This window comes from Convolutriloba macropyga, chromosome 14, assembly GCF_964194025.1.
Source record: "Convolutriloba macropyga chromosome 14, txConMacr16.3, whole genome shotgun sequence".
Taxonomy (NCBI): Eukaryota; Metazoa; Xenacoelomorpha; order Acoela; family Convolutidae; genus Convolutriloba; species Convolutriloba macropyga.
Window position 1 is genome coordinate 47,685,743 of NC_134481.1, and position 26,346 is coordinate 47,712,088.

Here is a 26,346-nt window from a genome sequence, read left to right on the forward strand (position 1 = left end):
TATTACATATCTTAAGGCCTGGTTTGAGTTATAAGACAAAGTGATATTTAGGTCCCATGGCGTCATTTTACACCAGCGAAATATTAAACATAACCGCTGACGTCGGGCGAATTGCTCTCAAACGACCGGTTGGCTTCGTCAGTAGCTAGCCATGGTTTAGTGAGGCTAGCTTAGCTTAATTGAAGGAGCGTGAGGTGAGCGCAACGCAAGAGAACTTAATGCCCGCTGGCGCTACCTGTTTATCCCGTTTTTGAGAACGAAAAGTCAAATGGGTCAGACAAAAAATCGGCCAAGCGAAAAATCGCATAAAAAAGACAACAGGACTAATATTATTGCTATAAACTTTGTTTGAGAGCAATTAATCAATAGTTGAGGTTCGTGTCACTTTACTACCCACCTTTGTGTCTTCATCAAAAGAATCTTCCCGTGACAGACCACGCGAGTCTTCATGAAGCGAATCCGCCTCTTGATTGTTATTGCTCGTGGGGGAAACCGAACTTCCACTGACGCTTCCCGAATCAACGGTGTTCTGCCCCACTGCTAAGGAGGTCTGAGAAGCGTAAGCACTGTCAATGCTCCCAGTAGTCGGATTCAAGTTCTTGGGAAGCCCATCGACCTGCAACATGAAGTATTTAGTCACCGAGGAGTTGATAAAGCCCTCTATTGCCACTCTGATAAGCAACCGATTTTAGCGCTCCCTTGATTTTGATCAATAATTGTCATGCTTACCGCTTTGTTTAAAACTACAGTAACACATCAAATTGGATTTACCTCTAGTAATTGTAATAATGTCCAACAGTGAGCAATTAACTCGTTCAGATCAAAATGCAAAAATAAAATTTTATTTGTTTAACGTTATAGCATCAAAATCGTTGTCTTTTGATAAGCTGACTTCTTCAATGCAATTTTATCTTAGTCAAAATAAATAAGCAAATCTTTTTAAGAGAGCTGGAATTCATTCAAATGGATAAGCTGGGATTCCCCAATTCATGCAAACCTTGTCAAGCTCTGTGTCGTAAGAGCTGTGGGAATTTCTGATCAGAGAACCCGGGTTTCCAGACTGGTCCTGCTCTCTAGGACTTTCTGTTGAACTTTTACTCGACGCTATATCACTCGAATCATTCACACTCATGTCGGCAACTTTCACAGCCAGTTCCTCAAACGGCGACAAAACATTCGACACTTGTTGCATCATAAGTGGGGAATTTTCAGAACTCGATTTCTCGGGTTCAGTTGAGGTTTCAGCCAGGAAAACTTCTTCACTGGTTGTGTCCGTTGTGTTCAATTTGTCTGAATCGAATCCAAAGATGTCATCGGGCATCACAAGGTCGGGATCCTCGTCAACTTCAGTGACTAGAAGTTCCGTCTGATTTTCAGGTGAGTTGGACTGTGTTTCAAGTGGACTGTCATCTTGCTGCGAGGGCCAATTAGGAGGCATTGGAGCGCATGTCGGGACAGAGGACTCTGCAGGTACGGTTGGCACAACAGCTGAAATATTTTCAACATCCCCATTGAAAGAAAACATGGAAAGATGCCTCACAGAACATTGATAACTACAAATCCGAGGCAGGAAATTTGCAAGAAACTGTTCAAGATAAATTTTGTAGAACAGCCCTCGGTAGGCATATGCATGTTTACAGGTTTTTTTAACACTCGGCTATTGATTTGAACACCAATAAATTTTCCAATGACAATCAATAGGACAATTACATCATCTTTATTGTGCTGAAGACGTTTACTTGTTGTCATAATTTGCATTTCAAGAAGAAACTTAGTTGTACCTTTCTAACACGTCAAACAAATTCTTCCATTCCACGATCCTATGATGCATATTTTGACTTGATGATTGCCTAAATAGAGGCCGAAATAATCATTACAATTTATAAATACTATTATGAAGCTCTATGGTCGGTCACACAATATTTTAATCTTTAACGTACAAAAAATTTTATCAGCTTTGAAATTTTAAAAAAAAAGTTCATCGTAGTTGAAGATGCTAATTGAGTAGTGTCAAGCTGTCGGTTAACAAGCAGCTTAACCAGTAACTATTAAAATAAATTAAAAGTTTGCTTGCTGCCATAACGGTTGTTTCATTCTAAATTTAGAAGCAACAAGGAGGCTCGGTAATGTGCGTACGCACATAATGTTTCGACCCCGCTCATCCACATTCTTAACTTAATTGGCTACCAAATGATGAAGAGATCAAAAACATACACATCGTTCAATAAACAACCAATGGAATATAATAATGCCACGCTAGAGGGCCGATGACAGTTTAAACTAAATTAAAGGGCCGATGACATAACAAAATTAAACTCGCATCAGATGAAATCTAAACAAAACAGTTTACTATATACTTCATTAGAAAAAATATGGGACCGGTTCTCAATGCGACTGGTTAACAAGTCGACAAACAAGTGAAAAAATAGCAAAGAGGTGCAAAGTTAAAAAATACGTTTCTTTTTTTTTTTTGAAAACAATTAACTTCACAGTTATTAATGTCATTAGATATCAACTGAAATTTTCAATTATATCTCCATAGGAAGCAATTGAGACATGCCAGAATCCAATCTTTAATTGCGCAAAGTTTTAAAGCCAATGGGACTTACGATTATGGTTATAAAACGAAAAGAAAACAAAAATCCTCTAAAATGTACAAATACATAAAAATCTCAAACATTTTATGAAGTCTCGTAGTAAAAGTAGTAAAAAAGCAGAGGAACAAAAGTTTGGAGCTAAAACTTTCACAGGGGTAAATTATAGCTCACTGCAAACGGGTTGTGACCTGTGTTTACATAGAGTTAACTACAATTTGACCAAAAAAAAACTATTTTAAAAAATGAAGCTCAAAAACCCAAATTTGTTTTGAAAACAAATATTTTCAAAAGTCATAACAGATTTCAGATTTCAACAAAAAGCGATGGATTAATTTGCAAAACCTCAGGAAGCCAATTGGACTGATTAATAATGACCACACCACGACCCCACAATATAACAAATACATAACAAACACACAAAGAAGCCAAAACTTCAAACAATTTTACGACATCACATTATTCAAGGCACTATACTTATAAGATGTTAGCCTTAAGAACTGTAAATCATCCTTTTCTCCTCATCCTAACATCATCGAGCCTTCCCTATAAAAAGACAACGTAGACACGACTACAAAAAGAAACCAGAAAATTGAACAGTATATAAACCTCGAATTTTTTTTGAAAATAAATGGCCGAAGCAATCAGTCACAACGTATAACAAAGCACAATAAAAGTAGATGAATCATCAAACATAATTGAGATTTATATTCAGTGAGATCGAGTTACATGGTGACCAAATTGAAAGCAAAAAGAGTGAAAAGAAAAAAACTTTTAAAAAATTTAACTTGAAAGTCATTAAAACAAACAGCTTAAACTGAAATTTTTATCTAGGTGGAGTTATCTATCCTCGGGAAGCAATTGAGACCTATCGTTATTAGGTATATGGCGGACAACAACAAAAGGAAAGACAAACAAAAAACAACAAAAAATCAACAAAATTTTGCGAGATAACTTGGTCTGAGCCCAAAAAACATAAACTATTCAACAAAAACAATAAATACAGATACGTATTTTTCCAACGCTGTTCGTTTTCCTACTACACTTTCCTTCAATTAGATTTGACAACAATGTGATAATTCGGGAAACCAAATGGACTCATGAAAAATGCAATTATGCTGAAAAATGAAAAATAAATAAAAATATTTGAAAACGCGTAGTATCAAAACAAGGAAAACATTAGTTGAATATAAAACTGTTTCCAACAACAATGTTTTCCTCAAACGGAATTGGTATCTGCCTGTTTTTACTGAGGCTGCGCCCCAAGTTGATAGAAATATGATAAAATAGTGGCAAAGTTCAAAAATTAACCGATATTTTCATAAAACAAGTATATTCAAAGTTATGAGAGACATTAGATAACAACTGAAAGAAATGTCTAGGTTCAACTATTTCTCCCAAAAAAATGAACTGCATCTTTGATTGGGGACACTAAGTCGTTGGGCTACAAAAATTATAACAAATGAAAGCAAAACTCAAAAAGTCTAAAATTTTTACGAAAACAATTGGTCAAAGCTATAAAAACCATGAACTTAACTCTGAAACCATTTTATAATTTCGTTGGAAATTTTTTTTGCAAATAGTATCTGTCATTAATTGAGCCCTGATTTAAGATTCTTGTCAGTAATTTCCATAAACATTTACAAAGCGGAAATGCTTTGGAAAAAAGGTCGCGCCATTTAAATCTAAAAAATTTTTTATCCTAAGGATCCACGGTGAGATTAAGATCAGCCCAGATATTGCTGCGCGTTTAACAAAAGCACTCATTTGTTCAAATGATTGCGAAATAGATCAATTTTATACAAAAGTTTTAGTTTATCAAAAAATAAATAATGTTTTTTTTTGTAATTATTAAGTTTAAATTTGCAAAAAACTTGCAAAATTATGATCCTGAAGACTCTTAAAGCCAGCGGGATTACAACTAACTCCTTTCTGAGCTTAAGAAGAATTCGACCGCAGTTGAGGTGTCCACTTCTAGCAAATCTTGTAAAAAATTTTAGTAAAAATCAGTAAAAAACAAATGTGGTCCTATTTTTCTCGAAAAAAGTCTGATTTTTGAAAAATTTAGCAAAAACTCTAGAGAAAAAACTCGGATCGAACAACTCAATAACCCTCTTCTATCATTAGAGTTGAAATCAAAAACAGTACATTTAACAATTTTTACATTTTTTAAGCAAAATTGACAAAAGTTGGGTAAAAATTACTGAAATTACTGAAAATTACTAACTCCCTATAAAAAACGAAGAAAAAAATCTTAAAATCTTTTCAATTCCTTATTCTACGCTGGACTGGCTGTCTAATGATACCACTCACAACTCTCTACGATGATTATATCGATCGGCCAAAATTGACTGAACAAAAAAAACCCATTTGAGTATATAAGTTTCTAATATTGTTTCTTTCCCAATTTACTTCCCAGCACGTCGTTTTGTAACCCTCGTGTTTGTACAAAAATAGTTCAACAAACCGCAATATAGGGGACATTCGAACAACAACATTCTTAAAAAAATCGCAAACATACTGGACAGATTGCCAGGAAACACCAACCATTGATTCCTTGGTCACAATTCAGATTGAATGCAACAACCAAAAACCTGATTTTAGAACATCATACACAAAGTGCAAGAATGAAAACAGCCCCGAAACATTTTTGCATAAAACTTCCAAATAGTGCAGATTCAAAAAATCAGAAGAACAATTAAAAAATCCCCGACCTGATTAATTCAACATTACGAGCCGTACAGACAAAAATGTTTCAAATTTAGTGAAAATATAAAAAAAGAAAAACAAACTACATAAATTAAATGTTAAGGCATTGACAACAAATGTTTCCCATCCAAACCGCAAGAAAATGTTATCAAAAACTAAATTACTGAAAATAAACTAACTTGAATTCTACTACACATTAATTAGGTTCTTTTATGCCGCTCTGATTAGCAACCAATCAGATCTGTCGTTGATAATACTGAGTGATAGGACAACAGAAAATAATAAAAAAGAACTAAAATTAATTAATATTTTATGACAACAAATAGTGCAAAGCCATGAAAAGTTTTAGCTGCCCCTTAATGAATTTAAACCACAAAATTGTTCTAACACCAAATTCTCGCTCCACTTTAAAAGTATTTTGAAAAAAGTAACGCCTCAAACTTACTTGATTTTTCGCACCCTTTACTATTTCAGTGTGACCAAAATCACCACTCTAATTTGAATTCTCACTGACGTGAAAAAGCCGAAAAAAGCATGAACAGATCTTAAAAAAACAGCGCACCAATACAATTCAAATTCTTTGAATTAAAAAAAACAAGATGTCCCCAATAATAGCCGCTATCGCTTCGCGGTTATTAATAACATATTAACATCAATATTGGACAAATGTAACCAATTTCATCGAATTGTTACTTATCTTTTTGCAATCTGCCGTCAATCGAGTTCAGATGCTCAAAATTCCGAATGAGAGAGCAATTCAGATCACGAAAGACTTGAAATGTTAAGCGCGAAAAATATCACTCCAAACATTCAAAGTCGATCAAGCGAATAATCACATAAGAAAAATAAGACCCTAATATTTGGTACAAAATTTGTTTGACATTAAATCCAGCATTATCAATTCTTAGTACAACCCATACCTTTCACAATTGTAGTTGTGGTTGTCTTTAAAGGCATGTCAACTTCAGGAGGGGGTTTATTCTCTGACAGGGCTTTCCGTCTCTTCGTGGGAGCGCTGCTGGGCACTGGAGTCTGGGGCTGAGAAGAATCCCCGTCGGGGGAGGAACCTTTCTCATTTTTGGAAAAACTAATTGAGTTTGGCTTGCGAGGCGAGGCGAAACTGGGGGCACCTGAAAAGTAAAATTAGAAGTGACAAACAAACTAGAATTTTACTAAGAGCAAATAGAGAAAAATATCTTTTAAGAGTTAAATTAGAAAAGTTTTCTCATTTATGGAGAAAACGCCTAGGGCAAACTTGACTACTTAGGTTTGAATACACAAGTTTCCCGAAACCATGTCAGAATTTTCGTTTAGAAAACATGACATTTAGTCTACTCGAAAAAGCTTCTCTCCAAACTATTCAGATATTTTTCATGCATTAACTTAAAGAAAACCCTCACAAGTTTATTTTTTAATCTTCAATCTTTTCAACTAGTAAGACCTGAGTTGGATGTAGAATCCGAGGAAGTTGAGAGTGAGAGTGAAAGGGATATGAATGGCTCCGACTTAGTGTTGATATTGGAGCAGTGGTTGCATTTAATGTACTTGGTCAACATGCCCCCAAAGACAGCCGAGACAGGGTTCAAAGGCTGGGCTTGTTTCCACTCCCGCTTCACGGATGCCCTGGTGGCAGAATCAACTTTGGTGGCTGAGGTCGATGATCCGTCTTTGGTCTTCTGTTTGTTTGTGTCTTCTTTAATGCCGTATCGTTCCATTATTGCTTCTTTCACTCTAAAAAATGAGCAACTTAAAATAATTTAAAAAAATTGTTTTGACGATTTTCACCGCAATTTCATTCTTTTAGCTTAATAAACTAGGGTCTTATGTCATCTTCAACAGACTTAATACAGGATTGATCAATTTGTAATGCTCAATTTTACAATGTTCGGACAACAAGTCCGAATAAAAATGTATGCAAAGGCAATATGGGATATAACTAGAGCAAAATGGCTGAGGGGACACAAACTTTGTCTGTAATTTCGATTAATGTTATGGGGTCTAAACAAGTGTGAAACTGAACCAGCCATAATTTACTCCCGATGTTCAACTCCTGATCGTGGGCAATTCTCAAAATCCTCTCTTATTTTTTGTTCCCCTCAGGGCTTCATCTCTCCAGTTTACGCTCAACAATTTGAGCAGCATGTAAAACTCATTTCACGATAAGAAAATCTACTATTCAGTCTACAATAAATATCCGGACTATTTAATAGACAAAGATACTTCAAAGCCCAAAATAGTCGGTTTTTTGGAACTTGACCTTCAAAAATAGTTACTTAATAACTATAATAAAATGAACTATAATAGTACGATATTTCAAAGGAGTAAAAACTGCCTGAATTCAAAAATGAAAACTAAAAGGCAATCTTCGAATATGTTAATGAACATCTGATCAAAAAACATTTTATTGGATTGTGAACAATAAAAACTATCGTTGCATTAAAGAACGAAGAAAACACAAAACTACCAAGGAAACAGGTAATTTCCAATTTGCGCCTCTTTAACAAAAAATACGCAAGCGCATCTTCCCATTAAACAGGGCGAGTGAGGGCCTCTAATGAAACTTAATGCCCGCTGGGCGCTACCGGTTAATCCCGTTTTTAAGGATCTGTTTATCCCGTTCTTGAGTCAAATGGGTAAGAAGAAAAATCGGTCACGCGAAAAAATTGCAAAAAAGACCAACAGGATTAATATAATTGCTACAAACTTCGTTCGAGAGCAATTAACAAAATTCAATTAAACAAATTAAAATACACTCTGGGATTTTTCTTCTAAACTGCAACTTTTAAAATTCTCTACTGCTCGATCAGCGGACAACTCAAAGCCAGTCAGAAAAACGCTAATCAACAACCAAAAAGGGAAACAACGGAAACCCGAATCGAAAGTACAAACTTAGATACTTCAGAGAAAATGGCCACTTAGGACCTCAAATTGCCAACTCTTAGTATGAATATACCTTATTACCTATATAATGAAAAAGGAAAGCAAATGCAAAAATTAAACTTCAGAAAAATAGGCAGAATACGTGAAAAATAAACGAAGAGGGAATAAAATTTGATTAAGAAATTACCCCAATTGAATAAAATTACCATTTACTTAAACAACACAAAATAAAAATCTAGCGCATCGAACGACCGTCTAAACAACTAAGTCCAACAACAAAAAACCTTCAGATGCCGTAAAAAATGAAAATGAAATGAGAGTTTTTCAGATTAATTTGACCACAACATTGCACAATGTGCTTTAACATTACTGTTTCAATCCTTATTATTGGATGTTGTGCAAATGGGACCAGATATGTTGGAAGGAACGCTTTTCACTGTTCTAGATTAGTACATCCCAATTGTAATATGACAGCAGTAGAGGATATAGTTATTGACAGTGGAAGTGGTGAAACTGAGTGGTGGATTAATATTATATTAGTATTTTTCATATTATTATCATTAGTATCTGTGTTGTTGGGAGTGTCGAAGGGGGAGGAGGAGGAGGAGGAGAAGGGAAGTGAAGGAAGCTGAGGGAGCTGTCGGGGAAGATACGGTTTAACTTATTGTTTAATATAATTGTATTTAATTATATTAATAGTGGCAATATTGTGTAATATTTATATGACTGTGCGAGGGACTATTTAAACTGACTGTAGTATTGTAGTTTTAGATGTAATATTAACTGGTGCTACTAATATACTTTCACATGGTGCTAGTTATATGGTAGTAATTAGTATATATCAAACTTGTTTTGTGGGGGGGGGGGGGGTTGAGGGCGTAAGTAGAGGAATAAAGAAAGAATTTGTGAGGCGTAGTGAATAAGTAAATGTCAGTGAAGGGTGTACTCGTGTGTTCAGAGTGTTATTGTGTGTTTTACAGCAGGTGTTCTTAACAATTAGCGGTCGTTATAGCATGGTATTTAACCTTCAGAAAAACCTAACAAAAAACCTTCAGATGCCGTAAAAAATGAAACTATTTACAAAAACCACTGAAAAAAAGGTCCAACAGGGCAAAAACGCAAAAACACCTCAAAATTGCATCTTAAAGTCTAATATTTGCTTCAAAAGTTCAAAAATGATCCCGGACGTTCTATCACTATCTTAGATAATTGAGACTCTTGGGGAAAGAGTACTCAGTTTCATAAAGCAGCATGTGATCAAAAGATATCGTTCTCTGCTTGACTTTTGTTCAGCAACACACTTCACGTGCGGCATTTGAGTTCCTCTAAAAAAACCTCTTCAAACCTCTAAAAAAGTAATTCTGAATGAGTATAAGGCTGCTCGATAACTTTTAATATCGGCATAAAGTGTAAGAAGTAATGACGCTGCTGTGTCAAAATTGACGTTAGGTTGTTGTTGCGTTGCTTGCATTTCCATACAGGTTGCTATTCCGTTCAAATTGTAGTCTACAATTGCGAACTGTTCCTCAACTAGTTTCCAGTTTCTGTTCTGGTTTTCTTGCATTTCGTTTTGAACTTTGTAAACCTTTGCAAGTTCGTCAGCAACTAGAAAGAATTTCTCATCTGTTTGGGCGCCGATTTCCATGACGTAGTCGTTAAGGCTATTGAAACTGTTGGCTAATCGATCGATGTTTTCGGCATTTTGAGACGTTCGTTGGCAAGAGCCGAAAATTCCTGTAATACCACCACATCTTCCGCTGCTCATAGCTATTCCTGGACCGAAGAGTCCAATTCCAGCGATTGCTGCTGCTATAGCAAGGGGGCGGCTCTCTTCTGTCGATTTCTGGGGTCTTCTTCGACTCTATTAAGGAGTTTTTCGGTCTCATTCCTCAGTTTGAGGACTTCGATTTCTGCTTCAACTGTTTCATTGAGAACTTGTGTAAAGCCAATCAACATTAAAAACATCTGTTTGGTTTTTGTATGTGGCACTGTATTTAGCATTACAAAACGCTGATTGAGTAACCCATTTTGTCGAGAGTTCGTGAAGTAGAGTCTCTACTTGGTGTCAATTTTCTCAATTTGGCACTTGTTTATGTGGTATGTATTTGTTTCAGGTGTACTCTAATTTTATATCTTGTGTGTTGATGTGTGGGCATATTGATATTACTACTAAAAATGGTGATTTAACATGTTGAAGTGTAGTTGTTTGACTAAAGGGTGGGTGTGTGGTTATGGGGATAGTGGTTGGGGGGTCGAATTTTGCAGTGTTTACATGTTTTTTCGAGTTTTTCAGATTAATTTGACCACAACATTGCACAATGTGCTTTAACATTACTGTTTCAACCCTTATTATTGGATGTTGTGCAAATGGGACCAGATATGTCGGAAGGAACGCTTTTCACTGTTCTAGATTAGTACATTCCAATTGTAATATGACAGCAGTAGAGGATATAGTTATTGACAGTGGAAGTGGTGAAACTGAGTGGTGGATTAATATTATATTAGTATTTTTCATATTATTATCATTAGTATCTGTGTTGTTGGGAGTGTCGAAGGGGGAGGAGGAGGAGGAGGAGAAGGGAAGTGAAGGACGCTGAGGGAGCTGTCGGGGAAGATACGGTTTAACTTATTGTTTAATATAATTGTATTTAATTATATTAATAGTGGCAATATTGTGTAATATTTATATGACTGTGCGAGGGACTATTTAAACTGACTGTAGTATTGTAGTTTTAGATGTAATATTAACTGGTGCTACTAATATACTTTCACATGGTGCTAGTAATATGGTAGTAATTAGTATATATCAAACTTGTTTTGTGGGGGGGGGGGGTTGAGGGCTAAGTAGAGGAATAAAGAAAGAATTTGTGAGGCGTAGTGAATAAGTAAATGTCAGTGAAGGGTGTAATCGTGTGTTCAGAGTGTTATTGTGTGTTTTACAGCAGGTGTTCTTAACAATTAGCGGTCGTTATAGCATGGTATTTAACCTTCAGAAAAACCTAACAAAAAACCTTCAGATGCCGTAAAAAATGAAACTATTTACAAAAACCACTGAAAAAAAGGTCCAACAGGGCAAAAACGCAAAACACCTCAAAATTGAATCTTAAAGTCTAATATTTGCTTCAAAAGTTCAAAAATGATCCCGGACGTTCTATCACTATCTTAGATAATTGAGACTCTTGGGGAAAGAGTACTCAGTTTCATAAAGCAGCATGTGATCAAAAGATATCGTTCTCTGCTTGACTTTTGTTCAGCAACACACTTCAAGTGCGGCATTTGAGTTCCTCTAAAAAAACCTCTTCAAATCTCTAAAAAAGTAATTCTGAATGAGTATAAGGCTGCTCGATAACTTTTAATATCGGCATAAAGTGTAAGAAGTAATGACGCTGCTGTGTCAAAATTGACGTTAGGTTAATGTTGCGTTGCTTGCATTTCCATACAGGTTGCTATTCCGTTCAAATTGTAGTCTACAATTGCGAATTGTTCCTCAACTAGTTTCCAGTTTCTGTTCTGGTTTTCTTGCATTTCGTTTTGAACTTTGTACACCTTTGCAAGTTCGTCAGCAACTAGAAAGAATTTCTCATCTGTTTCGGCGCCGATTTCCATGACGTAGTCGTTAAGGCTATTGAAACTGTTGGCTAATCGATCGATGTTTTCGGAATTTTGAGACGTTCGTTGGCAAGAGCCGAAAATTCCTGTAATACCACCACATCTTCCGCTGCTCATAGCTATTCCTGGACCGAAGAGTCCAATTCCAGCGACTGCTGCTGCTATAGCAAGGGGGCGGCTCTCTTCTGTCGATTTCTGGGGTCTTCTTCGACTCTATTAAGGAGTTTTTCGGTCTCATTCCTCAGTTTGAAGACTTCGATTTCTGCTTCAACTGTTTCATTGAGAATTTGTGTAAAGCCAATCAACATTAAAAACATCTGTTTGGTTTTTGTATGTGGCACTGTATTTAGCATTACAAAACGCTGATTGAGTAACCCATTTTGTCGAGAGTTCGTGAAGTAGAGTCTCTACTTGGTGTCAATTTTCTCAATTTGGCACTTGTTTATGTGGTATGTATTTGTTTCAGGTGTACTCTAATTTTATATCTTGTGTGTTGATGTGTGGGCATATTGATATTACTACTAAATATGGTGATTTAACATGTTGAAGTGTAGTTGTTTCATTAAAGGGTGGGTGTGTAGTTATGGTGATAGTGGTTGGGGGGTCGAATTTTGCAGTGTTTACATGTTTTTTCGAGTTTTTCAGATTAATTTGACCACAACATTGCACAATGTGCTTTAACATTACTGTTTCAATCCTTATTATTGGATGTTGTGCAAATGGGACCAGATATGTTGGAAGGAACGCTTTTCACTGTTCTAGATTAGTACATCCCAATTGTAATATGACAGCAGTAGAGGATATAGTTATTGACAGTGGAAGTGGTGAAACTGAGTGGTGGATTAATATTATATTAGTATTTTTCATATTATTATCATTAGTATCTGTGTTGTTGGGAGTGTCGAAGGGGGAGGAGGAGGAGGAGGAGAAGGGAAGTGAAGGAAGCTGAGGGAGCTGTCGGGGAAGATACGGTTTAACTTATTGTTTAATATAATTGTATTTAATTATATTAATAGTGGCAATATTGTGTAATATTTATATGACTGTGCGAGGGACTATTTAAACTGACTGTAGTATTGTAGTTTTAGATGTAATATTAACTGGTGCTACTAATATACTTTCACATGGTGCTAGTTATATGGTAGTAATTAGTATATATCAAACTTGTTTTGTGGGGGGGGGGTTGAGGGCGTAAGTAGAGGAATAAAGAAAGAATTTGTGAGGCGTAGTGAATAAGTAAATGTCAGTGAAGGGTGTAATCGTGTGTTCAGAGTGTTATTGTGTGTTTTACAGCAGGTGTTCTTAACAATTAGCGGTCGTTATAGCATGGTATTTAACCTTCAGAAAAACCTAACAAAAAACCTTCAGATGCCGTAAAAAATGAAACTATTTACAAAAACCACTGAAAAAAAGGTCCAACAGGGCAAAAACGCAAAAACACCTCAAAATTGCATCTTAAAGTCTAATATTTGCTTCAAAAGTTCAAAAATGATCCCGGACGTTCTATCACTATCTTAGATAATTGAGACTCTTGGGGAAAGAGTACTCAGTTTCATAAAGCAGCATGTGATCAAAAGATATCGTTCTCTGCTTGACTTTTGTTCAGCAACACACTTCACGTGCGGCATTTGAGTTCCTCTAAAAAAACCTCTTCAAACCTCTAAAAAAGTAATTCTGAATGAGTATAAGGCTGCTCGATAACTTTTAATATCGGCATAAAGTGTAAGAAGTAATGACGCTGCTGTTTCAAAATTGACCTTAGGTTGTTGTTGCGTTGCTTGCATTTCCATACAGGTTGCTATTCCGTTCAAATTGTAGTCTACAATTGCGAATTGTTCCTCAACTAGTTTCCAGTTTCTGTTCTGGTTTTCTTGCATTTCGTTTTGAACTTTGTAAACCTTTGCAAGTTCGTCAGCAACTAGAAAGAATTTCTCATCTGTTTGGGCGCCGATTTCCATGACGTAGTCGTTAAGGCTATTGAAACTGTTGGCTAATCGATCGATGTTTTCGGCATTTTGAGACGTTCGTTGGCAAGAGCCGAAAATTCCTGTAATACCACCACATCTTCCGCTGCTCATAGCTATTCCTGGACCGAAGAGTCCAATTCCAGCGACTGCTGCTGCTATAGCAAGGGGGCGGCTCTCTTCTGTCGATTTCTGGGGTCTTCTTCGACTCTATTAAGGAGTTTTTCGGTCTCATTCCTCAGTTTGAAGACTTCGATTTCTGCTTCAACTGTTTTATTGAGAATTTGTGTAAAGCCAATCAACATTAAAAACATCTGTTTGGTTTTTGTATGTGGCACTGTATTTAGCATTACAAAACGCTGATTGAGTAACCCATTTTGTCGAGAGTTCGTGAAGTAGAGTCTCTACTTGGTGTCATACTGTAAAGTTATAACGGGGAAACGGAACTAAAAACTCCGTATTTATGAACTTCTCGGAAATAAGGATCTTTCCTTCCTTGTGAAAGATTCTTCCTTGGGCCAGCGCTTCTTCTGTGTTAATCGGGGTCTCAAAAGTGGAGCCGAAAAGTACGAGATTTGTGACATAAGTAACATTTTCGTGTTTCAATAATAACAACTGTGTTTTAGGACAATCTTCTGCTGATGTGGCTCTTCTGGGCGTTCAACTGGTTTCTATTTGGCTTTCCGGTGTGTATTTGTGCATTTATTTGATGTACTCAGGCTTCTGGTTCTAATTTTCTCAATTTGGCACTTGTTTATGTGGTATGTATTTGTTTCAGGTGTACTCTAATTTTATATCTTGTGTGTTGATGTGTGGGCATATTGATATTACTACTAAATATGGTGATTTAACATGTTGAAGTGTAGTTGTTTGATTTAAGGGTGGGTGTGTGGTTATGGGGATAGTGGTTGGGGGGTCGAATTTTGCAGTGTTTACATGTTTTTTCGAGTTTTTCAGATTAATTTGACCACAACATTGCACAATGTGTTTTAACATTACTGTTTCAACCCTTATTATTGGATGTTGTGCAAATGGGACCAGATATGTTGGAAGGAACGCTTTTCACTGTTCTAGATTAGTACATCCCAATTGTAATATGACAGCAGTAGAGGATATAGTTATTGACAGTGGAAGTGGTGGAACTGAGTGGTGGATTAATATTATATTAGTATTTTTCATATTATTATCATTAGTATCTGTGTTGTTCGGAGTGTCGAAGGGGGAGGAGGAGGAGGAGGAGAAGGGAAGTGAAGGAAGCTGAGGGAGCTGTCGGGGAAGATACGGTTTAACTTATTGTTTAATATAATTGTATTTAATTATATTAATAGTGGCAATATTGTGTAATATTTATATGACTGTGCGAGGGACTATTTAAACTGACTGTAGTATTGTAGTTTTAGATGTAATATTAACTGGTGCTACTAATATACTTTCACATGGTGCTAGTAATATGGTAGTAATTAGTATATATCAAACTTGTTTTGTGGGGGGGGGGGGGTTGAGGGCGTAAGTAGAGGAATAAAGAAAGAATTTTTGAGGCGTAGTGAATAAGTAAATGTCAGTGAAGGGTGTAATCGTGTGTTCAGAGTGTTATTGTGTGTTTTACAGCAGGTGTTCTTAACAATTAGCGGTCGTTATAGCATGGTATTTAAACGTCCTTGGCATTAATTGCATAATTTGTTCAACTTGTGTTATCTCATTTAGATGGTTGTTCATTTTGCACTTTTCACTTTAACTTTTAGCTTGCTTGAATACTAGTTTGACTCAATTTTAGAACTTTCAGATACTTGTTGTTAATGATGGATGTTGCTCAGTCTGAAGATTTTCCATCTTTCTTGCGAAGTACATCGTTTCCTCAGGCTGAATGGGCGTATCCAGCGTTTGTGAAGTCATTTGAGGATCGAAAAGCTTATCGGGCAAGGGCAGAACATTTGACACTGAGGACAAAGAATGTGGGGACATCAGAGTTGACAGTTAATCGTGAGGTGTTGATGTATAGAGTCGAAGTGAAGGTGGACGGTGTGATGCAAATTCAGGAGGAAATTCCAACTCAGCAGATGGTGGCTCAGGAATTGGCTCCTCTTCATGTCGGGTTCAGTGCTTCAGCAGAGCACACGACTCGTGTGAGGACTCAGGTCGATCGCCTGAAAGCTGCTGGGTTCTTCTTTCCTCGTTCACAGGGTGGTCTGCAGGCCGTTGTGGAAAGGTAAATGCATATGTGTATAATAATGATAGATGTTGAGTGTGTGCTATGTTTCGTGAAGAAGATGAGCGGCAAAGAGGTGCATTGTACCTATTTCCGTGCGAATCTTCGCGCAAATGTGTGTACTGAATTGGGTACGAGTTTTACAATGACATTTACGCTGAGTATGTGGACGTGATGTCATTCAAAACTCCAAAACGGCTTGGTGTGGCTGGTGTGAGGGCCGAAGTTGGTGGTCTTTGTGCTCTCAGTGCTCTGTACTACACTTTAACTGGTAGAAAGTCAGGTATTCATCTTGTTTTATCTCAATTTTTCATTATATTTGGGGCTCTAATTCTCATTTATTCGTTTCATTGAAGATAAGAAGGTACCCAAGCATAATGTGCGTGCATTGCGCTTGGCTATTGTGGCCAAGATGCGTTCGCCTGGGTTCTCTGAGCTTGTGAAAAACCAGTTAGGGTACTTTGTGTCTGAGTATGAGATTGCTGAGAGTGAAGACAATGGGTCATTGACCGAGTTCCGGGTAAATGTACTTTTAATACATAGTGATTCTGGTACATTCATGTGCAGCGAAATGTTATCTGAGGTTTTATTACTTAGTTTGTCGGTATGGCGTATTTCCTGGGATGCAATGTCAACATCTATTGGCAGTAAAATGAGCAAATGGGGGGCGGCTGGGTATGCAATAAGCATTCTGTCAAGGCTAAGGCCACCGCTCCTGCTGTACTGATTCAGTGCATCGGGAAATTTATCGACAATGAGTATCGGTACCATTGTGAGCCAATTATGGACTTTCCTAAGTGAGTATTCATCTGTTTTTGTGCAGGATTAGTCGAATTTGAGTGCATTTTCGAGACAATTTATTCATTTTTATGACATTCAGGTTGGATGAAGCTGAGGGGTACTTGACTCGTTCTAGTCGGACAAGGAGTCCTGCTCTTCAAAGTACTAGTGGTGGTGGCACTGTGGCTGAGGATAGCGCCGATGAGGATTGACTATTGTCGGTGCAATTGTATTCATCATGTAGTTTAGTTTCATTTAAAGGTGAGTTTTTACTCATTATTAATCAGTTTTAGGATTGGTGATTTGTTTTTACTGGTGGATCTAGTAGCTGTGGTGCATGTGAGCATGTGGTAATGTTTTTGTGACAGTGTGCAGGTATTAGTGGCATAATTGTGAGAGAGCAAGAATAGTGATAGTGTTTTTTTTTGTTTCTGAGCATTAACTTTACTTTACTTGTGAAATACTGGTTATAAACTGGTTCTAAGGGTTCTAGACACTTCTAGCCTTCGTTGCTAGTAACAGTTGTGTGTGATATGAACTGGTGTGGAAGAGTATTTGGTACTAATTTTCAAATGTAATTTTTTCGTAACTTAGCCCATTTTTCCAAATCAGGACAGGTGGTACAAGTATGTGAATGTTTCAATTTTTATTGAAATTTGGGAAAATTTTTTGGCTTGGCACACTTGGTAGACATCGGTGGGGAACAACTATGCTATAAATTCAGGTTTTTGGGACGATTTGATCGTCACGCGATTTTTAAATTGCTCCAATCGGGCTCAAAATTGGCAGATCGCTTCAGCGGCTCAGAAAACCCTGCAGCGCAAAAATTTGGCGTTATGACTATTTTCGTGATCTGAACCTGTCTGTTTTTGAATCGTCAAATTTTGGGTTGAATAAGTCATCACTGTTCATACATTATCAATACTGTATGGTTAAAATGGTACTGTCTGTGCCTGGTACTAATGTATATTAATGAATTATAGGGTTTGGAGCTATTTATCGGGTCAGAACATTGATTTTTGAGTCCAAAATTCTTTCAAGACGTGCGTCGGTCTGGTGACGCTCTAGTGGCCTAAATCAGGTGCTATCAGCTAGTATTGTCAACCCTAGCTATCGGGAGTAGCATTTTGAAAGCTTTGAAGATGGTTAACATGTAATGTGGTCCAGTTTTTTAGAGAAATTTGTTAGATTTTTGATTATGGTACGTCATGTTTGATGCATAAGTTGACTTTTGAGCCCAAAATGCTAATTTTCAGGCATTATTTTTCCAGTAATCGAGCTTTTTCAAGACATGTGTCAGTCTGGTGATGCTCTAGTGGCCTAAATCAGGTACTAACTGTTAGTACTGATATCCGTGGCTCTCAGGGGTAGCATTTTGGTACCTTTGGAGATGATTAACATGTGTTTTGTTCGTTTTTCTGTGAAATTTGCTAGATTTTTACTTGTGGTACGTCATGTTTGGTGCATAAGTTGACATAGGTTGGAGTTGATTGATTTTTGACGGTAATTGAGGGTCATAATAGTGAGTACTATGTTGTTGCAGTTTGGTGCATGATTTGGGATCATTATGTTGAGTTTTCCACTTTAGAAATTTGGACTAAATTTGATCAAATATGTGCAAATTTTGATTTTTTCACTTTTTTTAACATTTATGCATTTCTGTGCGATTGTATGGGTTGATTAGGCTTGGACATCTACAAGAGAGACTGAATATTGGATATGGGCTCATAAATTGTCTATTTGATAATATTATTCTGGTCTAAACCTGGCTCTATTTTGACTAAATTGGGAAGAGTTTGGTAGGCTTGTTTTTTGCTATTATTTCAACAATTTACTTAACAATTTTCAATATTTTTGTTATGAGCGTGTAGAGCTTGAGCATGCGGATGTCTTAAGCTAATAATATCAGGTTTTCGATCAATATTTCCGATTTTATGAACATGTTCGTCAAGCGATTTTTAAAAAGCTTGGATCGCGCTCAAAAACTGTAGATCGCTTTATCGGCTCAAAAAACCCTGCAGCGCAAAATTTGGACGTTTTGAACTATTGTTTCACGAGTTATAACGTTTTTGCTGCAGTGAACCTGGGTTTTTTGGAAAGGCTCAGATAGGGGACAGGTGATTGGCTATAGGGCTAAAAAAAAACTTGTTCAAAATGGTTCATTTGGCTATGGTTGGTCTGCTCACGAATAGGGCTAACTGAATCAATAATAATATCAGGCATATTCGGGAATTAAGATGCATTTTTGATCATTTTTTTCGAGAATTGCATTCAATTTTTTTTGTGATTTTCGGTACTTTGGCAGTCTTTTCTCAGATTCTATTGGCACTTGGGGACTGGGAATGCATATTCTGAGAAGTATGGGTGTCGGAGAGCTGATGGTATGATTAATTTCTGTCAGAAGTCAATATTTTTGATTCTAGTGGGAAATAACTGAATTTTTTCTATCAAAATTGTGACAATTTCAGAGCTTATTTGGGTTTAAGTCTTCATGGTTGGTACTGGGGTGAGCTGGAAACTGGTTTTTATGGTACTACTAGGCTAGAGGGGGGTTTCACTAGATTTGTAGGGGTGATGGTGGCATCAACCAGGTCACGTGGGGAATAAAATGACAAAGTTTTTGAAGCAGTGAATTGAAGCAGATGAGCGATTTTCATCATGCGATTCATTTTTCAACATATTCTTTCTTCATTTCTCTTCATTTTTCAACATTTTTCAACATATACTTGGAAATAATGGGTTTAAAGATTGTTTGAGGTTGTACCATGTAGGTGGTAGCTGGGAGTAGCTGCTGCAGGCATTTGGGGCATTTTTTGCATATTTTTGAGGTATAATTTACACTACATTTTGATCAATTTTAACGCACTTTGGTAGGGTTGAGTATTGTTGTCATAACTCAACTTTTATTGATTTTTGACGGTTTTTTTGGGTACTGGGATGTCAAGCGTTAGCAGTAAAATGGTCTAGGGCTATAAAATGGGTCCATTGAGGGTTTTTTGTAGGAGTTATCATTGAATTCGAACGGATTCGAAAAGTGTCAAATTTCAGGCAGCCCAACGTCACGCGATTTTTAAAATTCTCCAAATTACTTCGAAATTGGCAGGTCAATTTTTCTGCTTGAAAAACCCTGCAGTGCTAAAATTTGGAGTGATCGGGGCATTTTTCAAAATTTTAAGACTGTTTTTCTGAGGTGAACCTAGGATTTTTGGAAGGGTCAAATTTGGGCTAAGTTTTAGTACCTAGAACGGGTCTGAGGGGGTCAATTGTAGCTGTGATCGCTTTTACTGGATATAGTTCGGATAAGTGGTTCTTGAGATATATCAGAATAACTAAATTTAAAGGTGAAAATTTTTCAAATTTTGGGCGATTTTTGGACTTTAGGACCAAGTTGCTCGGGCTTGTCGCGCTCTTGGGGTGGATAATAGGCATTGTTAGATTTTACTGGGACTTTCTAATGGATATAAATGGTTATGGGTAGAGGGTCGAAGACTTGACATATAAGCTCAAAAATGTTAAAATTTAAGTTACCATAGCCACTGGCGAGTTTTGGAAGACTTAAGTGTTGGATTCATGCATCTATTACTATTTCTCTCAGCTCATAAGAACTTGCTAATACAGATTCAAATGTGGGCTTTTGGTAGAATCGATTTTTTGGTAACTAAACTGAATACATAACGCTCAAGTTGTGAGTCAAAGTATACTAAAACTGAGCCAATATTTGGTGGATATTTAAGTCTGATTGCACTTGGCGCTGCTGGGTACCAGCTTCTGACTTGTCGAGCTAATCCTTTTGCCATTACAAGGTCTGCTGATATACAGTGTGCAAAAGAGTATGGAGATTGTAAAATATCGGTTGGTGAACTGAGATATGTTGCATTTATTTCTTGACTAAAATGATTTAAGTTCTGATTAGATGAGCCTGTTGAAGAGATTTTTGTTTGAGATCTAGTTACAGGTCTGTTTACTGAGCTGCTGGGCTTTTTCCCTGAATATTTTGCAATACTTGCTCTAACTTGGTCTAATTTTGTCTCTCTACTTGGTGTATTTGACTGTTTTGATGCTTGTGCGGATGCTTTTATTGCTTCAGGTTTTTCTTCTTGCTCCAATCGGGCTCGTGCATTTTTCGGTCCAGGACTACCTGATCTTCTATCTTGGTTGGTTAGGTAAGGGTTTGTTCTGTCCTCTTTATGCAATATAATTTCTGTCTATTCTAAAGCCACGTATATTTTTCCGTTGTTGGTAACTTTCTGGTGATTTAAATGCACATTTTTCTGGTTTCCGTTTGGGGTTATAAGGTCGGGCTCTTATTTTCCTCTCAGTTAATGAAAATTTTTCTTCGCGTGTTTCTGGAGGTGACTCAACATCTAATGGTACTATTGCTGGTTGGGGCTGTTGGAGAGGTGAGAACATTTATTCATCTGAAGATGATACCAGAGGAACACGAACTTCTGGTTGTTGTTGTTGTTGTTGTCTAATTTCATCAGCAATCAACGGATCAACCGCTATTCTGGCTATTTGTTCAGCATCTAGGTTCAGGTCAGCTAGGTTTTCATCTGAAATGCTATTTTCTTCAAATAAGTTTGGAATTGCTTCGTCTGAGCTTGAAGAATCAAACACCGGAAGGTGTACTGGGGCTGTTTGTGGTCTAAGTGCTGGTGCTGCTACCCTTGGTGGGGACGAGGGTGGTGCTGGATGTGCTGCTGCTGCTGGTCCAGCTAATGGTCCACCTAGGGTAACGTTCATGGTCACTCTGACTGGGTCTTGTTTCACTGTTTTTGCTTGATGTGTTTCCTTTTCCTGTTCATTAATTATTTCCGGAATGTGTTTATCAAAAAGATCTGGTTCCAAATGTTGTCGTCTTGATGGATCAGGTTAAAAATTTGCAGGATTAATGACTTCCAGGTCTTCAGGGGTTTCACTTGGTTTAATTGGCTTCAATCTGATACGATGGACACATCGTGTTTAGTTCGTGTTTACTTTTCGAATGATATAATTAGAATCAGTAAGGAATTTTTTCCACTTTATACATCGGTAGCCATTTCTGAACTTTGGAAGCAATTACTGTCGATTGTTCTAGCAGCTTAGGGTTCAAAAGTACACAAAATGATTTCTCTGGTATGGGTTTTGCTGAAGCTTTTTGGTGTATACTTTTTGTACTTCAAATATGCGGTTGTCAGTTTTTCCTTGTTTTCCCCGAACTTTTGCATCATGGCGTCTTGCAGTTCATTTACAAAATCCGAATTCACTAATACTGCATCCATTACTTTTCTGGAGAATCTAATATCAAGGGGTTTTATTGGTTCTCTGTCATGGAATAAAGTTGAAGGACAACAATTTGTTGCTGAGTGATATGAAGTATTATGGATGAATGTTGCCAGGGGAACATATTTATGCCAGTCTTTCCATTGTTCCTCGGTATTGAGCTTCAAGATTCTTTTGAGTGGTCCATGAGATCTACTGCTCCAATGGTCTGAGGTTGCTTTAGTGAGGCATGTTTTAACTTTACTTCTAATAAACTAGCTAATTCTGACATTAATTCGGAAGTAAAGTTTCTTCCTAAGTCGCTAAGTACTGTTTGAGGAATGTAGCTGTGTTGGGAGAACATCTTTACTAGTTCTCGAGCTACTGTATCGGCATATCCATTGGTTAATGGAACTGCGAATGAATACTTTGTAAAAACATCTATTCCACTCAAAACATACTTAAATTGTGTGGACTTTAAGGGGCCTGCTAAATCGATTTGGAGCATATCTCCTGGATATGGTTGTAATGAACTGACTTGTTGCAACTTCGGTGTGATGTGTCTTTTTGGAACTCTGTTTAATTGAAGACAAGTGAGGCAATTTTTGATGAAACTAATGAAGTGTTCAGTGAAGCCTGGGTAATAGAATCGCTTTCTAAATTCTTGAATTGTTGCTTTTATGCCTAAATGACCTGCTGTTTGTGAATTATGGAGCCTGTATATAGTCTCTTGCCACAAATGCTTAGGTAAACAGAATTGTTTATGAAGTACTTTCCCTGTATCATCATAAAAATTCCGGTATAAGACATTCCCTTCAAGAATTAATCTATTTAAGTGTTTGTGATACTTTTCTAAAAGTGTTGAAGCGTACTTTAAATCTGGTTGTTGATTTTTTGTTGAATGCAGCTTATTACTGTTCTAATATCTGCATCTTTTTGCTGCTCTTCTGCTAAGTTAAGGCTAATTAAATGGTCTGTAAGATCTGGGAACTCATCTAATGGATTTGGATACTGAATTGAATTTACTTCTTGTTTTCCTTTAAGTTTTAATAGCCCTTGTATTTCTGTGATTGGTAAATTATTCTGTTTCTTTTTCTAATCTTTATAAACTCCGAGTTTTTTAAGTACGTCAAGTTCAGCACTATTAATTTCATCGTCAAAATTTTCAATATCAAATAGTACGTTCAGTTCAACATCAGGGTTTTGGGCTTCTGTGTCTATTTCTATTTCTCTAACAGGAATTCTATCTGTTAACTTTAAAGAAATTGTTGCTGTTTTATCGTTCTCCATTCTAGAGAGGAAATCTGCTGTGCAGTTAGCGCGTCCAGGAATATGAGCAATTACTATGTTAAAGGCGAGTAAACAATTCCAAAGAGATGGCGGTATTACTTTTGATTGACAGAATTGTGTGAGGCTTTTGTTATCAGTGAGTATGATTACTTCATTCTAGAGATTAATTCTTCTGCATAATTAGCGCGTCCTAGAATTACTATTGTGTTGGCAAGTAATCTGTCTGAACAATTCCAAAGAGATAGCGGTATTACTTTTGATTGGAAAAATTGTAAGGCTTTTGTTGTCAGTAAGTGTAATTAATTGTTTCCTCGACCCTTAAATGTAATGTGAAAAATCATCCAGTGCATAGTAGGAAGCTAGGAAATCTTTATAGCAGATACAGAAGTTCAATTGATTTGCATTAAGCAAGTGCGATCCAAACGATACGGGAGCGTATGTTTTCTTTTCTTTCTATCCAGTTTCATTTACAAAGTCTTCCACCATTAGAAAAAAACCTGCACCGCGGTAACTAGCGTAACAAAGAATTACATACTGTAAGCCTGGTTTTGGCAATCGCAACGTTACATTTTTGGCTTCCATTAAACCCTTCTTTATTACTTCTAATGCTTTTACGTGTTCATCTGTGGTTTCTATTACTGCATCCTTCTTCAGGAGCTTGTAAAATAATATTAGTTTCTCACCTAAGTTAGGCATGTAATTACGAAAGAATTGCGTGAAGGCGATTAATCGCTTTACTTGCTTTTTCGGCATTCTAAAATTATCACGGAATTTTGTTAATTTCGATTTTTCTGGTGACATTCCTTCTGCACTGATGTTATTTGCAAGAAATTTCACTGTAGCTGTTGCAATTTCCCACTTTTCAAGTGACAATTTCAGTCCTGATTGACGTATACAGATAAATATTTCTCGTAAAGAGGGTACCAATTGTTCAAAAGTCGTTACTGCATTTCAAATATCATCCATAAACTGGGTACAATTTCCTGAGGCTAAGCATGGTTCCAAATAATGTCTAATAAATGAACTAAATGCGGTTACTGACTTATTTAATCCCTGGGCAATGCATTTATAAGCATAGGTTCTCGAAGCAAAGTTAAATGATAGCAGTTGCACTGATACATCATCTGCCATTTATTTGCACACAGTGGTATGCTTCAGAACAATCAAGTTTCGTAAATAACTTTTTCCCTGCGAAGTAATTTATTGCGTCGCTCTTTCTCGAAATCGGCAAATTCGTATTCACATAATCGTTTTTCAACAAGTGGTTTACTTTTCTCAAGTCAATTAACAGTCTAAGTCTTCCTGAATTTTTTCGTTGAGCGGAAAGAGGACTACTATATCTTGAGACAAAGTTGTTATCAGTCCTCAGTCCGTAGTGGTGCATTAATGATAATTCTACTTGTAGCTCATTCCTCAGATGAACAGGTGTTGATGGGCCTTGTTCATAAATTGGTATCCTTCTTTCTGGAGTTAACTTTATTTTTAGATCTGCATTATATCCGACGTCAAATCTGTGTTTCGGAAAGATATCACTGAATTCAACTAATAATTCACCTACTACACTTTTTTCTCATTATTAAGGCCCGATTCTTCCCATGGGAATTTGCTCAAGAAGGTGATTTTGTCCTGATGATTACCCTTTGGGTCTAATTTTTCCATTTGCAGTTTTAACAGTTGCTCAAAAATTTCTCTCTGCAAGGGCGAGAAATTTGTCGGATCAGGGCACGTTTCAGGCGTTGGGAACCAAAATTTCTCATATTCTGGAGCCGGTTTTGCTGGTGGGGCTTTTCTTTTTCGGGTATCTGACTTGAATTAGTTGATTTATTTCTGTTAAGTAATTTTCGCTCAATTTTGCAACATTTATTAACTGTGGATCTACTTCTAACAACTTTTCAGCTTGATCTGATGTTATGAAAGAGAATTTGGCTATTTCTTCGCCTTTATTTATAGTAACTGGGTGTTCAGTAATGTTCAGGACATAGATGTACAGAATATTATTTCCAGCAACTTTACTTAAAGAGGACGTTAATATTATTTCGCTATCTTTTTCAAAGATTTCATTCGGAACTATAACTCCACAAAGATCAGTGAACGATTCTAGTTTCTCCTGAAGCTTGCATTCTAGTACTGCTTGTTGATTTGGTTGTAATACTTGTTTTTTCTGTGTATAGACTCCAAATTTAACGGTTTTCTACCCTTCTCTGTTGCTTTTCTGGCTTTATTTCGTTTATTTGTAGAGATGGGTCAGGAAATTTAATGTAGCTTTGTCCTGGGCAGATGCTAACTTTATGTTTAACAAAGAATGGGTTGCCTAATATTACAGGAGTTGTGACAATTAAAACAAGGAAGTCCTCAGTGAATGTTTGTGTGCCCAATTTAAATGTAACTTTAATTGCTTTATCAATTTTAACTATATTTCCGTTGCCATTTTAACTTTATCTAGATCTCGCTTTTCTCATTCTGCTATTGAATTGATATTTGTGTTAATAAGGTCTATGTAAAACTCTCGGCTTATCACATTTGCAAATGCTCCTGGATCAATTAGTGCGCGTCTATCTAATTCTTCATTAAATTTAACTTTGAAATAGGATAAGGTTCTGCCTAAAAGTGGGACAATGCTGAATAATTGCTGAACAAGTGTTACTGGCTTTGCTGCGGGTTCAGATACTTGTATTGGGAATTGTAGAGATTTATTCACTTTACTTTTATTACTTTTTCTTTTGCCTTTTCTACGCTTTTTGTTACTTTGATTATAAACAGGTTCTATTACTTTATCTAAACTAGGAATGAACGTGCTTTCGTTATAATAATTAACTGAGTTTTTTTATAATTTTTATTTTGGTTTTTAAAGTTGGGTGGCTTTATTAGCTTTTTTGTTGATTAAATGAGTAATTCATACCTCTCAAAGTTCTATTTTATTTTGTGTACCTGCACGTCAAAATTCTTTTGCTTTTTGCATACCATATCTGTCTTGTGCTGCTGAGACATTCCCTTCAAGAATTAATCTATTTAAGTGTTTGTGATACTTTTCTAAAAGTGTTGAAGCGTACTTTAAATCTGGTTGTTGATTTTT

General features: G+C 36.6%; 1 protein-coding gene across 1 annotated transcript in view; it reads right to left on the bottom strand.

Moving 5' to 3' along the window:
- The window catches only part of LOC142353486 (ubiquitin carboxyl-terminal hydrolase 16-like), a 55,920-nt gene that overhangs the window by 17,667 nt on the left and 11,907 nt on the right, over positions 1–26,346 (bottom strand). The window contains exons 2-5 of the mRNA XM_075405740.1: positions 6,745–7,034; positions 6,224–6,433; positions 998–1,488; positions 398–616 (exon numbers count right to left, since the gene is read on the bottom strand). Of these exons, the coding sequence (XP_075261855.1) occupies positions 398–616; positions 998–1,488; positions 6,224–6,433; positions 6,745–7,034 (1,210 nt within the window). The remainder of the gene's footprint in view (positions 1–397; positions 617–997; positions 1,489–6,223; positions 6,434–6,744; positions 7,035–26,346) is intronic.